Raw genomic sequence first — 17,067 nt, 5'->3', positions numbered from 1 at the left:
GGAGAACTCACGCTGACGTGGAGGTTTCCCAGGAAGAACTCCAGCAGGGCGTGGCTGATGCCGACGGCGCGCTCCCGCTCCTCCACCCGCGGGGATTTGATCCAGGGCCCTAAATGCTGGGAACGGCGGGAAAAGCCTGGAATTCCCAGCAGGAAAATCCCGGAATTCCCAGGGGAAAACTCTGGAATTGTGGTGGGGGGGAAAAAAAAAAATCCAGGAATTCTGGCGGGAAAAATCCTGGAATTCTGGCCAGGAAAATGCCGGGAAGGGCGGGAGAAGCCTGGAATTCCCGCCCCGAAATTCCTGGAATTCTGGCGGGAGAATCCCAAAATTCGGGTGGGAAAACGGTGGATTTCTGCCGGGAAAGTTCTGGAATTCTGCAGGGAAAATTCGGGAGTTTTGGTGGGAAAATCCCGGAATTTTGCAAGGAAAATCCTGGAATTCTGGTGGGAAAATCCCGGAATTGTGGGAGGGAAAACTCTGGAATTCTGCAGGGAAAATTTGGGAGTTGTGGTGGGAAAATCCCGGAATTTTGCAAGGAAAATCCTGGAATTCTGGTGGGAAAATCCTGGAATTGTGGGAGGGAAAACTCTGGAATTCTGCAGGGAAAATCCCGGAATTGTGGGAGGGAAAACTCTGGAATTCTGCAGGGAAAATCTTGGAATTCTGGCGGGAGAATCCCAAAATTCTACAAGGAAAATGATGGAATTTTGCAAGGAAAATCCCGGAATTCTGGCGGGAAAATCCTGGAATTTTGCAAGGAAAATCCTGGAATTTTATTGGGAAAAGCCCGGAATTGTGGGAGGGAAAACTCTGGAATTCTGCAGGGGAAATCTTGGAATTCCGGTGGGAAAATTCCAGAATTATGCAGGGAAACCCGGGAATTCTGCAGGGGAAATCCTGGGATTTCGATGGGAAAATCCTGAATTCCGGTGGGAAAATCCTGGAATTTTGGCAGGAAAAAATCTTGGAATTCTAGCAGGAAAACTTTGGGATTTCAGTGGGGAAATCCTGGAATTCTACAGGGAAAAAACCTTGGAATTCTGGAGGGAAAATCCTGCCATTCCGATGGGAAAATCTTGGAATTTTGGTGGGAAAAATCCTGGAAATTTGGTGGGAAAATCCCAACATTTGAGTGGGAAAACTGTGGAATTCTACAGGGAAAGTTCTGGAATTTTGGTGGGAAAATCCTGGAATTCTGATGGAAAAATCCTGGAAATTCCAACGGGAAAATCCTAAATACGGATGGGAAATTCCCAAAATTCGGGCGGGAAAATCTTGGAATTCTGATGGGAAATTCCCAAAATTCGGGCGGGAAAATCTTGGAATTCTGGTGGGAAAATCCCAAAATTTTGGCGGGAAAATTGTGACATTTTGGCGGGAAAATCCTGGAATTCTGATGGGAAAATCCTGAATTCCGGTGAGAAAAAAAAACCTTGGAATTTTGGCGGGAAAAATCCTGGAATTTTGATGGGAAAATCCTGAATTCTGGCAGGAAAATCCTGGAATTTTTATGGGAAAATCCAGGAATTCTGGCGGGAAAATCCTGGAATTTTTATGGGAAAATCCTGGAATTCTGGTGGGAAAATCCTGGAATTCTGGCAGGAAAATCCTGGCATTTTGACGGGAAAATCCTGGAATTCTGGCAGGAAAAGCCTTGGAGAGAGGGGTGGCTCCGTAGGAATGGGGATTCCAGGCCGGAATTCCGGGTCTGGGCGACTTTTCCCAGGGGAATATTCCCAAAAATCCAACCTGGATGAGCCCCCCAGATATTCCCCATTCCCATTCCCAGAATTCCCAGAATTCCCATCCCAATTTCCCCATTCCCAGAATTCCCAAAATTCCCATCGTTCCCATTCCCATCCCATCCACATTTCCCATTCCCAGAATTCCCACCATCTCCAGAATTCCCATCCCTTTCCCAATCCCATTCCCAGAATTCCCATTCCTTGGAATTCCCATTCCCAATTTCCCATTCCCATTCCATCCCCTGTTCCCGTTATTCCCAGAATTCCCAGAATTCCCATCCCAATTTCCCGTTCCCAAAATTCCCAGAATTCCCATTCTTATTCCCATTCCAATTATTCCCAGAATTCCCAGGATTCCCAGTTTCCCCTCCCCATTCCCACCATTCCCACCCCCAAAATTCCCAGAATTCCCAGAATTCCCATCATTCCCATTCCCATTCTTATTCCCATTCCCATTCCAATTATTCCCAGAATTCCCACCCCCAAAATTCCCAGAACTCCCAGAATTCCCAGAATTCCCATTCCACTTATTCCCAAAATTCCCAATTTTCCGCTCCCCATCCCCATCATTCCCACCCCCCAAAGTTCCCAGAATTCCCAGAATTCCAATTCCAATTATTCCCAGAATTCCCAATTTCCCCCTCCCCATTCCCACCATTCCCACCCCCAAATTCCCAGAATTCCCAGAATTCCCAGAATTCCTGTTCCCATTCCCATTCCCATTCCCATTCCAATTATTCCCATCATTCCCACCCCCCAAAATTCCCAGAATTCCCAGAATTCCCACTCTTATTCCCATTCCCATTCCAATTATTCCCAGAATTCCCAATTTCCCCCTCCCCAATCCCATCATTCCCACCCCCCAAATTCCCAGAATTCCCATCATTCCCATCATTCCTACCCCCAAAATTCCCAGAATTCCCAGAATTCCCAGAATTCCCACCCCCAAAATTCCCAAAATTCCCAGAATTCCCATTCTTATTCCCAGAATTCCCAATTTCCCCTCCCCATTCCCATCATTCCCACCCCCAAAATTCCCAGAATTCCCAGAATTCCCAGAATTCCTGTTCCCATTCTTATTCCCATTCCCATTCCAATTATTCCCATCATTCCCACCCCCCAAATTCCCAGAATTCCCAGAATTCCCATTCCAATTATTCCCACAATTCCCAATTTCCCCCTCCCCAATCCCATCATTCCCACCCCCAAAATTCCCAGAATTCCCAGAATTCCCACTCTTATTCCCATTCCCATTCCAATTATTCCCAGAATTCCCAATTTCCCCCTCCCCATTCCCATCATTCCCACCCCCAAAATTCCCAGAATTCCCAGAATTCCCAGAATTCCTGTTCCCATTCTTATTCCCATTCCCATTCCAATTATTCCCATCATTCCCACCCCCCAAATTCCCAAAATTCCCAGAATTCCCAGAATTCCCAGAATTCCCAGAATTCCCACTCTTATTCCCATTCCCATTCCAATTATTCCCAGAATTCCCAATTTTCCCCTCCCCATCCCCATCATTCCCACCCCAAAATTCCCAGAATTCCCATCATTCCCACCATTCCCACCCCCCCAAATTCCCATCATTCCCATCATTCCCCCATCCCGACCCATCCCAAAATTCCCCCAAATTCCTCCTTGAGAATTCCCGGGAAGCTCACGGCAAACAGCTCCTGGAGTCCGTGGGGGCTCAGCCGCCTCCGGAGGATTCCCCGGAGCAGATCCGTCAGAGATCCCAGAGTGGCCCGGAACAAATCCTGCGGGGAAAAAGGGAAAATTCCCGGAATTTTGGGCGCGGAAAAACTCCCGGAGTCGCTTTGGGAAGGAATCGGGGATTGGAATTCGGGGGAATTCTGGGAGGGATTTTGGGAGATTTTGGGAATGGAATTTTGGGGAATTTGGGGAATTCTGGGAGGGAATTTGGGAATCTGGGAATGGAATTTTGTGGAATTTTGGGAATTCTGGGAGGGATTCTGGGAAGTTTTGGGAATTCTGGGAGGGATTTTGGGAATCTGGGATTGGAATTTTGGGGAATTTTGGGAATTCTGGAAAGGATTTGGGGAAATTCAGGGAATTCTGGGAGGGATTCTGGGAAGTTTTGGGAATTCTGGGAGGGATTTTGGGAATCTGGGAATGGAATTTTGTGGAATTTTGGGAATTCTGGGAGGGATTCTGGGAAGTTTTGGGAATTCTGGGAGGGATTTTGGGAATCTGGGATGGGAATTTTGGGGAATTTTGGGAATTCTGGGAGGGATTCTGGGAAGTTTTGGGAATTCTGGGAGGGATTTTGGGAATCTGGGATGGGAATTTTGGGGAATTTTGGGAATTCTGGGAGGGATTTTGGGAATCTGGGAATGGAATTTTGTGGAATTTTGGGAATTCTGGGAGGGATTCTGGGAAGTTTTGGGAATTCTGGGAGGGATTTTGGGAATCTGGGAATGGAATTTTGTGGAATTTTGGGAATTCTGGGAGGGATTTTGGGAATCTGGGATGGGAATTTTGGGGAATTTTGGGAATTCTGGGAGGGATTCTGGGAAGTTTTGGGAATTCTGGGAGGGATTTTGGAAATCTGGGATGGGAATTTTGGGGAATTTTGGGAATTCTGGGAGGGATTTTGGGAATCTGGGAATGGAATTTTGTGGAATTTTGGGAATTCTGGGAGGGATTCTGGGAAGTTTTGGGAATTCTGGGAGGGATTTTGGGAATCTGGGATGGGAATTTTGGGGAATTTTGGGAATTCTGGGAGGGAATTTGGGAAGTTTTGGGAATTCTGGGAGGGATTTTGGGAATCTGGGAATGGAATTTTGTGGAATTTTGGGAATTCTGGGAGGGATTTTGGGAATCTGGGATGGGAATTTTGGGGAATTTTGGGAATTCTGGGAGGGAATTTGGGAAGTTTTGGGAATTCTGGGAGGGATTTTGGGAATCTGGGATGGGAATTTTGGGGAATTTGGGGAATTCTGGAAAGGATTTGGGGAAATTCAGGGAATTCTGGGAGGGATTTTGGGAGATTTTGGGAATGGAATTTTGTGGAATTTGGGGAATTCTGGGAGGGAATTTGGGGAATTCTGGGAGGGAATTTGGGAAGTTTAGGGAATTCTGGGAGGGATTTTGGGAAGTTTTGGGAATTCCAGGGAGGGAAATTGGGAATCTGGAAGTGGAATTTAGGAGCTTGGGAGGGGATTTTTGGGAATCTGGGAATGGAATTTGGGAATTCCGGGAATTCTGGCAGGGAATTACTAAATAAACCCCAAACCGCTAGGTTTTTCCCTGGAATTCCTGGGGTTTTTCCCAGAATTCCCGGGATTTTTTCCCCAGAATTCCTGGGTTCTTTTCCCAGAATTTCCAGGGTTTTTTTTTTTCCCAAAAACTCGGGGGATTTTTTCCTGGAATTCCCGTTTTTTTCCCAGAAACCCAGTAGCTTTTTCCTGCAATTCCGGTTTTTTCCCCAGAATTCCTGGAGTTTTTTCCCTGGAATTCCTGGGTTCTTTTCCCAGAATTCCCAGGTGTTTTCCTGGAATTCCCAGATTTTTTCCTGGAGTTCCTGGGTTCCTTTCCCAGAATTCCCAGGTTTTTTCCTGGAATTCCCAGGGGTTTTTTTCCTGAAATTCCTGGATTCTTTTCCCAGAATTCCCAGGGATTTTTCCCCCAGAATTCCCAGGGTTTTTTTCCCAGAATTCCCAGGTTTTTTCCTGGAATTCCCAGGGGTTTTTTCCCAGAATTCCTGGATTCTTTTCCCAGAATTCCCAGGGTTTTTTCCCCAGAATTCCCAGGGGTTTTTTCCCCCAGAATTCCCAGGTTTTTTCCTGGAATTCCCAGGGGTTTTTTTCCCTGAATTCCTGGATTCTCTTCCCAGAATTCCCAGGGTTTTTTCCTGGAATTCCCAGGGTTTTTTTTTTCCCGGAATTCCTGGCGTTTTTCCCAGAATTCCCAGGGGTTTCTTCCCCAGAATTCCCAGGGTTTCTTCCCCAGAATTCCCAGGGTTTTTTCCTGGAATTCCTGGGCTCTTTTCCCAGAATTCCCAGGGGTTTTTTTCCCGGAATTCCCAGGTTTTTTCCTGGAATTCCCAGGGGTTTCTTCCCAGAATTCCTGGATTCTTTTCCCAGAATTCCCAGGGTTTTTTCCCCCAGAATTCCCAGGGTTTTTTTCCCAGAATTCCCAGGTTTTTCCCTGGAATTCCCAGGGGTTTTTTTCCCTGAATTCCTGGATTCTTTTCCCAGAATTCCCAGGTTTTTTTCCTGGAATTCCCAGGGGTTTTTTTTCCCGGAATTCCTGGGTTTTTCCCAGAATTCCCAGGGTTTTTTCCCCCAGAATTCCCAGGGTTTTTTTCCCAGAATTCCCAGGTTTTTCCCTGGAATTCCCAGGGTTTTTTTTCCCTGAATTCCTGGATTCTTTTCCCAGAATTCCCAGTTTTTTTTCCTGGAATTCCCAGGGGTTTTTTTTCCCGGAATTCCTGGGTTTTTCCCAGAATTCCCAGGGTTTTTTCCCCAGAATTCCCAGGGTTTTTTTCCCCCAGAATTCCCAGGGGTTTTTTTCCCGGAATTCCCAGGGTTTCTTTGCCTGGAATTCCCACCTGGGCCGGGGGCTCTTCCCGATTTTTCCCGGATTCCGTCGGGGGAAGGGCCAGGACGCTCCCCAGGGCCGTGTCCAGGAGCTCGGAACGTTCCGGATCCGTCAGCGGCGGCTCCAGGGCGCTGGAGGCCGGGATAAGGGAAAAACGAATCCCGGGATTCATTCATTGGGAACGGGGGAATTGGGAATTGGGGACGGGTCGGTTGGGAAGGGGAATTCTGGGATTTGAAGTGGGGAAAAAGGGGGAAAGGAAGGAAGGGAAAAAAAAAGAGGGAAAAAAGGTGGGAAAAGGGAGGGAAAAATAGGGGAAAAAGGAGGGAAAAAGAGGGAAAAAAGGAGGGAAAAATAAGGGAAAAAGAGGGAAAAAAGGAGGGAAAAATAAGGGAAAAAGGAGGGGAAAAGAGGGAAAAAAGGGGAAAAGGGAAGGGAAAAAAGGGGGAAGGGAAGGGAGAAGAAGGGAAGGGGGAAAGGGGGAAAAGGGGGAAAAAAGGGGAAAAGAGGGAAAAAGGGGAAAAGAGGGAAAAGAGGGAAAAGGGGGAAAAAAGGGGAAAAAGGGAAAAGAGGGAAGAGACAGAGAAGGGGAAAAGGAAAAAGGGGAAAAAAGGGGAAAAGGGAAGGGAAAGGAGAGAAAAAGGGGAAAACGGGAGGGAAAAAAGGGGAAGAGAGGGAAAACGGGAGAAAGGAAGGGAAAATGGAGGGGAAATAGGTGGGAAAAGGAGGAGGGAAGGAGGGGAAGAGGAAAAAAAAGGGAAAAAGGGGAAAGGGAGAGAAAGGAGGGAGAAGGGAAGGAAAAACGGGAAAAGAGGGGAAAAAAGGGGAAGGGGAAAGAAGGAGAAGGGAGGGGAAAAAAGGGAAGAAATAGGGAAAAGGGAAGGAAAAGAGAGAAAGAGGGAGGAAAGAGAGAAAACGAGGGGAAAAAGAGGGAAAATGGGGGAAAGGGAGGGAAAAGAGAGCAGGAAAAGAAGGAAAAAAGAGGGAAAAGAAGGGGGAAAGAGGGAGAAGGGGAAAAGGGGGAAAAGAGGGAGAAGAGGGGGAAAAGGAGGGATGGAAAAGCGGGAAAGGAGAGGGAAAATAGGGAAAAGGGGGAAAAGGGGGAAAAGAGGGAAAAGGAGGGAAAAGAGAAAGGAAAAGAGGGAAAAGAGGGGAAAAGGGAAAAGAGGGAAAAGGAGGGAAAAGAGGGAAAAGGGGGAAAAGGGGGAAAAGAGGGAAAAGGGAAAAAAGGGAAAAGAGGAAAAGGGGGAAAAGAGGGGAAAAGGGAAAAGAGGGAAAAGGAGGGAAAAGTGGGAAAAGAGCAAAAGGAGGGAAAAGAGAAAGGAAAAGAGGGAAAAAAGGGGGAAAAGGGAAAAGAGGGAAAAGAGGGAAAAGAGGAAAAAGGGGGAAAAGGGGGAAAAGAGGGAAAAGGGGAAAAAGAGGGAAAAGAGGGAAAAGAGGGGAAAGAGGGAAAAGAGGGAAAAGAGAAAGGAAAAGAGGGAAAAAAGGGGGAAAAGGGAAAAGAGGGAAAAGAGGGAAAAGAGGAAAAAGGGGGAAAAGGGGGAAAAGAGGGAAAAGGGGAAAAAGAGGGAAAAGAGGGAAAAGAGGGGAAAGAGGGAAAAGAGGGAAAAGAGGGAAAAGAGGGAAAAAAGGGAAAAAAGGGAAAAAAGGGAAAAGGGGGAAAAGAGGGAAAAGGAGAGAAAAGAGGGAAAAGAGGGAAAAGGGGGAAAAGGGGGAAAAGAGGAAAAGGAGGGAAAAGAAAAAGGAAAAGAGGGAAAAGAGGGGAAAAGGGAAAAGAGGGAAAAGAGGGAAAAGAGGGAAAAGAGGGAAAAGAGGGAAAAGAGAGAAAAAAGGGAAAAGGGGGAAAAGAGGGAAAAGGAGAGAAAAGAGGGAAAAGAGGGAAAAGGGGGAAAAGAGAGAAAAAAGGGAAAAGGGGGAAAAGAGGGAAAAGGAGAGAAAAGAGGGAAAAGAGGGAAAAGGGGGAAAAGGGGGAAAAGAGAGAAAAAAGGGAAAAGGGGGAAAAGAGGGAAAAGAGGGGAAAGAGGGAAAAAAGGGAAAAGGGGGAAAAGAAAAAGGAAAAGAGGGAAAAGAGGGAAAAGGGGGAAAAGAGGGAAAAGAGGAAAAGGAGGGAAAAGAGAAAGGAAAAGAGGGAGAAGAGGGGAAAGGGGAAAATTCCAGAGAAATGCGAAAGAAGAAGGAAAAGATGGAAGAGAGAGGGAAAAGAGAAAGAAAAAGAAGGAAAAGGAAAAGGAAAAGGAAGAAGGAAAAAAAAAGGAGGAAAAAGAGCAGGAAAAACAAGGAAAAGAGGAAAAAAGGGAGAAAAAAAAAAAAAGGAAAAAAAAATTCCCACAAAAGAGGGAAAAAAAAAAAAAAGAGGAAAAAACCCCGAAAAGATCCAAACCCAAGTCCCCAATCCCGGAATTCCCGGAATTCCCGGAATTTCTTCCCAAGGATACAGGAGGTGGCTGCAGGTGCTGAGCGCTCGCTGCCTCAGCCGGGAGCGCAGCGAGTCCGGAGGTTCCGCCTTGAGGAATTCCTGGGAAAAAGAGGGGGAAAAAAAAAAAATTTGGGAATCTGAAAGGTTCTGGAATGTTCCAGAGGGATCCAAAAGGGTTTCCCAGGAGTTTTCCCGGAATTATCCCGGAATTCTCAAGGTTCCAGGCGGGGAATTCCCGGATTCCCGGAATTCCTAAAATGTTCTGAATTCCCTGAATCGTTTGGATCCCTGAATTCCTGGATTCCCTGAATTCCCGGATTTCCTGGATTTCCCGAAATCCCTCGATCCCTGAATTTCCTGATAATCCCTGAATTTCCTGGATTGCCGGAATTTCCTGGAATTCCTGAGTTCCTGAATTCCCTGGATTTCTTAATTCCCGTATTTCCTGGATTCCCAGGATTCTTGAATTCCCTGGATTCTCTGAATTCCCTCAATTTCCTGAAATTCCTGGATTCCCTGAAATTCCTGACTTCCCTGAATTTCCGGGATCCCCTGAATTTCCTGAATTCCCTGGATTCCTGAATTCCCTGAAATTCCCGAATTCCCTGAAATTCCTGGATTCCTGAATTCCCTGAAATTCCCGAATTCCCTGAAATTCCTGGATTCCTGAATTCCCTGAACTCCTGAATTCCCTGAAATTCCTGGATTCCCTGAATTCCCTGGATTCCTGAATTCCCTGAAATTCCCGGATTCCCTGAAATTCCTGGATTCCTGAAATTCCTGGATTCCTGAATTCCCTGGATTCCTGGATTCCCTGAATTCCCTGGATTCCTGAATTCCCTGAAATTCCCGAATTCCCTGAAATTCCTGGATTCCTGAATTCCCTGAAATTCCCGAATTCCCTGAAATTCCTGGATTCCTGAATTCCCTGAACTCCTGAATTCCCTGAAATTCCTGGATTCCCTGAAATTCCCAGATTCCTGAATTCCCTGGATTCCTGAATTCCCTGAAATTCCCGGATTCCCTGAAATTCCTGGATTCCTGAATTCCCTGGATTCCCCAAGTTCCCATTCCCGGGATTATTCCCAGTATCCCCCAGTCCCTCCCAGTTTATCCCATTCCATTCCCAGTCTCTCCCAGTCCATTTCCAGTATCCCATTAGCCCCTCCCAGTTTATCCCAGTTCCCTCCCAGTTTATCCTGGACCATCCCAGTTTATCCCAGTTGAACCCAGTCCCTCCCAGTCCATTCCCAGTTTGTCCCAGTCCCTCTCAGTCCCTCCCAGTTCCCTCCCAGTCTTTCCCAGTATCCCAGTATCCCATTCCCAGTCCCTCCCAGTTTATCCCAGTCCTTCCCAGTCCATCCCAATCCCCTCCCAAACCCTCCCAGTCCATTCCCAGTCACCTCCCAGTTTGGTCCCGGTCCCATCCCAGTTCCTCCCAGTCCCTCCCAGTACCCCAATACCCCATCCCAGTTTATCCCAGTCCCTCCCAGTTCCATCCCAGTCTGTCCCAGTTCCATCTCAGTCCCTCCCAGTCCATCCCAGTATCCCAACACCCCATCCCAGTTTATCCCAGTTTATCCCAGTCCCTCCCAGTCCATCCCAGTCCATCCCAGTATCCCAATACCCCATCCCAGTTTATCCCAGTCCATCCCAGTACCCCAATACTCCGTCCCAGTTTATCCCAGTCCCTCCCAGTCCATCCCAGTCCATCCCAGTCACCTCCCAGTTTAGTCCCGGTCCCATCCCAGTTTATCCCAGTCCCTCCCAGTCCATCCCAGTATCCCAATACCCCATCCCAGTTTATCCCAGTCCATCCCAGTATCCCAACACCCCATCCCAGTCCATCCCAGTTTATCCCAGTTCATCCCAATCCCTCCCAGTCTCACCACCATGAGCGCCACGAGCTCGGCCTTGCGGGCGATGCTGCCGGAGCCGCCGGGGCCGTTCCCGGTGGAGTTCCCGGAATTCCCGGCGCCATTCCCGGTGGAATTCCCGGAATTCCCGGCGCCGTTCCCGGTGGAGTTCCCGGAATTCCCGGCGCCGTTCCCGGTGGAGTTCCCGGAATTCCCGGCGCCGATCCCGGTGGAATTCCCGGAATTCCCGGCGCCGATCCCGGTGGAGTTCCCGGAATTCCCGCGGGCCAGGGCTCGGCTGATCATGGAGACGCTGCGGGCCAGGCTCAGCTTCAGCGCCGGGTCCTGAGGGAAAACGGGATCGGCGGCATCGGGATCAGCGGGATCGGCCCGGGAATGAAACGGGACCGGCCGGAAAGTGGGATCAACCGGAAAGCGGGATTGGGATCAGCCCGGAAACCGGGATCAAGCGGAAAGCGGGATTGGGATCAGCCCGGAAACCGGGATTGGAATCAGCCCGGAAACCGGGATCAGGCTGGAAACTGGGATCAACCGGAAACTGGGATTGGGATCAGCCCGGAAACCGGGATCAAGCTGGAAACTGGGATCAACCGGAAACTGGGATCAACTGGAAACCGGGATTGGGATCAGCCCGGAAACCGGCATCAACCGGAAAGCGGGATTGGGATCAGCCCGGAAACCGGGATTGGGATCAGCCCAGAAACCGGGATCAAGCTGGAAACTGGGATCAAGTGGAAACTGGGATTGGGATCAGCCCGGAAACCGGGATCAAGCTGGAAACTGGGATCAACCGGAAACTGGGACCAGCCGGAAACTGGGATTGGGATCAGCCCGGAACTGGGATTGGGATCAGCCCGGAAACCGGGATCATCCCAGAAACCGGGATCATCGGGATCATCGGGATCATCGGGATTGGGATTATTTGGATCGGGATCAACCCCCAAACTGGGATCACCCCCTGAAAAAGAAAAGGGAATGAAACGAAACCGAAACCAAAACAACAGAATGAAATGAAAGAAGTTAAAATGAAATAAATTAAAATAAAATAAGTTAAAATAAAATAAAATAAAATAAAATAAGTTAAAACAAAATAAAATAAAATAAGTTAAAGTAAAATAAAATAAAATACAATAAGTTAAAATAACTTAAAGTAAAATAAAATAAAATGAGTTAAAACAAAATAAAATGAAATCAATTGAAATAAGTTAAAGTAAAATAAGTTAAAACAAAATAAAATAAAACAAAATCAGTTAAAATAAAATAAAATAAAAAGTTAAAATGAGTTAAAAATAGGTTAAAATAAAATAAAATACGTTAAAATAAGTTAAAGTAAAATAAAACAAAATAAAATAAAATAGTAAAAACAAAAATGAAAAGAAATGAAATAAAACACAATGAAAATAAAATAAAAAAATAAAACAAATAAAATAAAATAAAATAAAATAAGTTAAAACAAAAATGAAAAGAATTGAAATAAAACACAATGAAAATAAAATAAAATAAAATGAAATAAAATAAAATAAAATAAAATAAAATAAAACAAATAAAATAAAATAAAATAAAATAAAATAAGTTAAAACAAAAATGAAAAGAATTGAAATAAAACACAATGAAAATAAAATAAAATAAAATAAAATAAGTAAAAACGAGTTAAAGTAAAATAAAATAGAATAAATTAAAATAAAATAAAACAATATAAAATAAAATAAAACATGGTAAAACAAAAATGAACTGAATTAAAACACAATGAAAATAAATAAAATAAAATAAAATAAAATAAAATAAAATAAAATAAGTTAAAACATAAATGAAAAGAAATGAAATAAAACACAATGAAAATAAAATAAAATAAAATGAAATAAAATAAAATAAAATAAAATAAAATAAGTTAAAACAAAAATGAAAAGAACTGAAATAAAACACAATGAAAATAAATAAAATAAAATAAAATAAAATAAAATAAAATAAAATTAATAAAATAAAATAAAATAAGTTAAAACAAAAATGAAAAGAAATGAAATAAAACACAATGAAAATAAAATAAAATAAAATGAAATAAAATAAAATAAAATAAAATAATATAAAATAAAATAAAATAAAACACGGTAAAACAAAAATGAAAAGAACTGAAATAAAACACAATGAAAATAAAATAAAATAAAATAAAATAAAATAAACCAGTATCAGGCAATAATAAATCGAAACTATTGAAAATCAAACCCGATAAAACGCGTGCAATTAAACAAAATTAATTTAAAACTTAAACCGAAACGAAACCAAAGCTGAACGGGATCGAATAAAATTAAAAATAAAACAAAACCCCAAAAAAACAAAAATTTCAAAAAAAAATCGAGCCGGGGGAAAAAAAAAAAAAACCAAAACCCCCGACGGCCAAAAGATCAGAAACCCAATTAAGGGGAGGAATAATTAATAAGAATAATCGAAAAGGAATCGTTAATTGGGAGCAAAGGCCTTGATGCCGAGAAGCCGGAACTCCCGCCGCCGCCAAGCCGGAAAAATCCGGGACTTCCGGGAAAAAAAAACGGGAATTCCGGGGGGGGGGGAAAGAAGGGAATTCTGGAGAAAGGCGGGAAATTCCAGAAAAACCAGAGAGGACTAGGAAGAGCCAGGAATTCTGGGGAAAAAATCCAGGAATTCTGGGGAAAATCCAGGAATTCCAGAAAAAACAGAGAATTCTGGGAAAATCCAGGAATTCTGGGGAAAAAACCCCAGGAATTCTGGGAAAATCCAGGAATTCCAGAAAAAACAGAGAATTCTGGGAAAATCCAGGAATTCCAGAAAAAACAGAGAGGTCTAGAGAAATCCAGGAATTCTGGGAAAAAACCCCAGGAATTCTGGGAAAATCCAGGAATTCCAGAAAAAAACAGAGAGGTCTAGGAAAATCCAGGAATTCTGGGGAAAAAACCCCAGGAATTCTGGGAAAATCCAGGAATTCCAGAAAAACCAGAGAGGTCTAGAGAAATCCAGGAATTCTGGGGAAAAAAACCCAGGAATTCTGGGAAAATCCAGGAATTCCAGAAAAAAACAGAGAGGTCTAGGAAAATCCAGGAATTCTGGGGAAAAAACCCCAGGAATTCTGGGAAAATCCAGGAAATCGAGAAAAAAACAGAGAATTCTGGGGAAATCCAGGAATTCCAGAAAAACCAGAGAGGTCTAGAGAAATCCAGGAATTCTGGGAAAAAAACCCAGGAATTCTGGGAAAATCCAGGAACTCCAGAAAAAAACAGAGAATTCTGGGGAAATCCAGGAATTCCTGAAATAATGCAGGAATTCCAGGAAACCCAGGACTTCCAGAAAAATCCGGGAATTCCAGAGAAATCTGGGAATTTCGGGGGAAAAAAGGAATTCCGGAAGAATCCGGGAATTCCGGAAAAATCCGGGAATTCCGCTCCGAAGCCGTTAGTGCCAGCGAGGGAGAAGCGTTAGTGGAGCCCAAGGAAAGAATTCCGGATGGGAAAATTCCATGGAAAAATCCCTCAGAATTCCCGGGATCGGGGAGAACTCGGGGATTGATCCCAAGGAAACCCGGGATGGGTTTTTTCGGGATGTTGGGGAATTTCAGGGGACTCGATGGAATTTCTGGGATGGCGGAATTGATGGAATCATGGAACTGACGGAATTTTCCGGATTGATGGAATTCCAGAGGTGATGGAATTCTGGGATCGTGGAATTATTGAAACCTTGGATCGCAGAAATTCCAGAATCACCGAAAATCCCCGAATTATGGAAATCCAGGATCACGGAATTCTGAAAAATTGTGGAATTCCAAAGGTACGGAATTCTGGGATTGCGGATTTTATGGAATTTATAGAATTGCGGGATTCCGGAATTAACGGAATTACGGAATCGTGGAATTATTGAATTGAGGGATCCCAGAAATTCCAGAGTCACCGAAAATTCCAGAATCATGGAATCGAGGGGTTGCGGAATTACGGAATTTTGGGGATTGCGGAATTGATGGAATCGTGGAATGGATGGAATTTCTGGAATGAATCGTGGAATTCCAGAGTTGATGGAATTCTGGGATCGTGGAATTGATGGGATAATGAAATGACGGAATTTCTGGAATCCTGGAACTCCAGGTTCGCGGAATTATTGAATTCTTGGATCACAGAAATTCCAGAATCACCAAAAACCTCCAGACTTTACGGAGAGATGGAATTCCAGATTAATGGAATTACGGAATTCCTGGAATTCTGGGATTTCTGGAATCGGCGGAATTTCTGCAATGGTGGAATTCCAGATTCGTGGAATCACGGAATTCTTGGATCACAGAATTCCAGAATCCCGGAAAACTCAGGAACGATGGAATTTCTGGGATGGTGGCATTTCTGGAATCATGGAATTTTCTGGAATCGTGGAATTCCAGAATTAATGGAATTCTGGGATAATGAAATTCTGGAATTGATGAAATCACGGAATTCCAGGATCGTTTGGGCTGGAACGTCCAGGAAAGGCTTTTTCCCATCCCTCTTTCTTGGGAATTTTTCCGGGAATTCCAGCATTTTCTCGGGAAGCGATTCCAGCCGGGAACGAGAGAAAAAGGCGGAAAAAGAGGGAAAATCCCGAGGCCAAATCCCACAAATCCCTACCTTGGTCTCTACTTTTATTCCCAGAACCTGAACGGGAGGAAAAAAAAGCACAAAATTCCCATCAGGAAAATCCCAAATCCCCCCAAAAATTCCGTCGGGAAACGCCAAAATTCCATTGGGAAAAACCCGAAATCCCATTGGGAAAAGCAGGAAAAGCTTTTTCCAACAGGAAAAAAATTAAATTCTGGTCGGAAAAGCCAAAATTTCGTCAGGAAAAGCCAAAATTTTCTGAAAATGGAAAAAAAGAAATCCTGGAAAATTTTAACAAAGATTTCCCAAAAAATTCCCCCCAAAATTTAAAAAAATTCCCAAAAAAACCCCCCAAAATTCCCCAAAAATTTCCAGAAAATTCATGAAAAAAGAATCTAAAACCAAGATCCTGAAAAATCCCCAGAAAATCTGCCCAAAAAATCCTGGAAAAATTTCAGGAAATTCCTGGAAAATCCCCCCCAAAATGTTTCTGGAAAATTCAGAAAAACTCCCAGAAATTTCCCAGGAAATCGCCAACAATTCCAAAAAAATTCCCCAGAAATTCCTGATAAATTCAAAAAAAATCCCCCAAAACTCCTTAAAAAATCCTAAAAAATTCCTAAAAAATCCCCCCAAAATTTTCAAAAAATCTTCCAAAAATTCCTAAAAAATCCTCCAAAAATTCCCCAAAATTTCCCCGAAAATTCCCGATTTCCCCCAAACGTTCACCTTGGTGTGCCCGTGCTGCAGGAAGTGTTGAAGGCTCTGGGATTCCAGCTGGGATCGCGGCAATTCCCAAAAATTCCCCCCAAATTCTCAGAAAATTCCCCAAAAAATAAAAAAAAAATTCCTGAGAAATTCCTGGAAATTTCCCAGAAAACTCGCAAAAACTTCCCAGAATATTCCCAACAATCTCCCCCAAAAACTCCCCAGAAATTCCTGAAAAAATCAAAAATAAAATCCCAAAAACCCCCTTAAAAAAATCGTGAAAAATTCTGAAAAAATCCCCCCAAAATTCCTCAAAAATTCTCCAAAAATTCCCAAAAAATCCCCCAAAATTCCTAAAAAATTCCCCAAAATTTCCCCCAAATTCCCAATTTCCCCCAAAGGTTCACCTTGGTGTGCCCGTGCTGCAGGAAGTGTTGAAGGCTCTGGGATTCCAGCTGGGACCGCGGCAATTCCCAAAAATTCCCCCAAATTCTCAGAAAATTAAAAAAAATAAAAACAACCTGAAAAATTCCTGGAAAATTCCCAGAAAACTCGCAAAAACTTCCCAGAAAATTCCCAACAATTCCAAAAAAAAATTCCCAGAAATTCCTGAAAAATTTCAAAAATAAAATCCCAAAAACCCCCTTAAAAAAATCGCGAAAAATTCTGAAAAAATCCCCCCAAAATTCCTCAAAAATCTCCAAAAATTCCCAAAAAATTCCCAAAAATTCCTAAAACATTCCCGATTTCCCCCGAACGTTCACCTTGGTGTGCCCGTGCCGCAGGAGCTGCTGCAGGATGTGGTTCTCCAGGCGGGATCGCAGCAATTCCGGCGGCGCCGCCTCGGCCACGCGGCCGTAGCAGAGCACGAGCCCGCTCCGAACCTTCTCCTGCTCCCCCTCGCTCCTCTCCTGCGGGGGGAAAAAAAAATAAAACACGGGAAAAAACGTGGGGAAAAGTGGGGGAAAAATATGGAAAAATGGGGGAAAAAATGGGGGGAAAAATATGGAAAAATGGGGGAAAAATGGGGGAAAATGGGGGAAAATGGGGGAAAAAATGAGGGGAAAATGGGGGGAAAAATATGGAAAAATGGGGGAAAAAATGGGAGAAATGGAGGGAAAAATATGGAAAAATGGGGGAAAAATATGGAAAAATCGGGGGGGAAAAAT

The 17,067-nt window shown here is 44.1% G+C and overlaps 1 protein-coding gene across 1 annotated transcript in view; it reads right to left on the bottom strand.

Moving 5' to 3' along the window:
* LOC136284496 (maestro heat-like repeat-containing protein family member 1) overlaps positions 1 to 16,809 on the bottom strand; it is a gene marked incomplete at its 5' end in the record, with an annotated part of 33,972 nt that extends 17,163 nt beyond the window's left edge. Inside the window, 7 exons of the mRNA XM_066174842.1 lie at positions 12 to 116; positions 3,413 to 3,508; positions 6,325 to 6,445; positions 8,750 to 8,829; positions 10,620 to 10,931; positions 15,221 to 15,247; positions 16,663 to 16,809. Of these exons, the coding sequence (XP_066030939.1) occupies positions 12 to 116; positions 3,413 to 3,508; positions 6,325 to 6,445; positions 8,750 to 8,829; positions 10,620 to 10,931; positions 15,221 to 15,247; positions 16,663 to 16,809 (888 nt within the window). The remainder of the gene's footprint in view (positions 1 to 11; positions 117 to 3,412; positions 3,509 to 6,324; positions 6,446 to 8,749; positions 8,830 to 10,619; positions 10,932 to 15,220; positions 15,248 to 16,662) is intronic.
* Positions 16,810 to 17,067: the final 258 nt, after the last annotated feature.

This window comes from Chamaea fasciata, unplaced genomic scaffold (genome assembly GCF_029207755.1).
Source record: "Chamaea fasciata isolate MVZ Bird 193981 ecotype frontalis unplaced genomic scaffold, bChaFas1.0.hap1 SCAF_1026, whole genome shotgun sequence".
NCBI classification, from domain to species: domain Eukaryota; kingdom Metazoa; phylum Chordata; class Aves; order Passeriformes; family Sylviidae; genus Chamaea; species Chamaea fasciata.
This window is presented reverse-complemented; position numbering and strand designations above follow the sequence as displayed.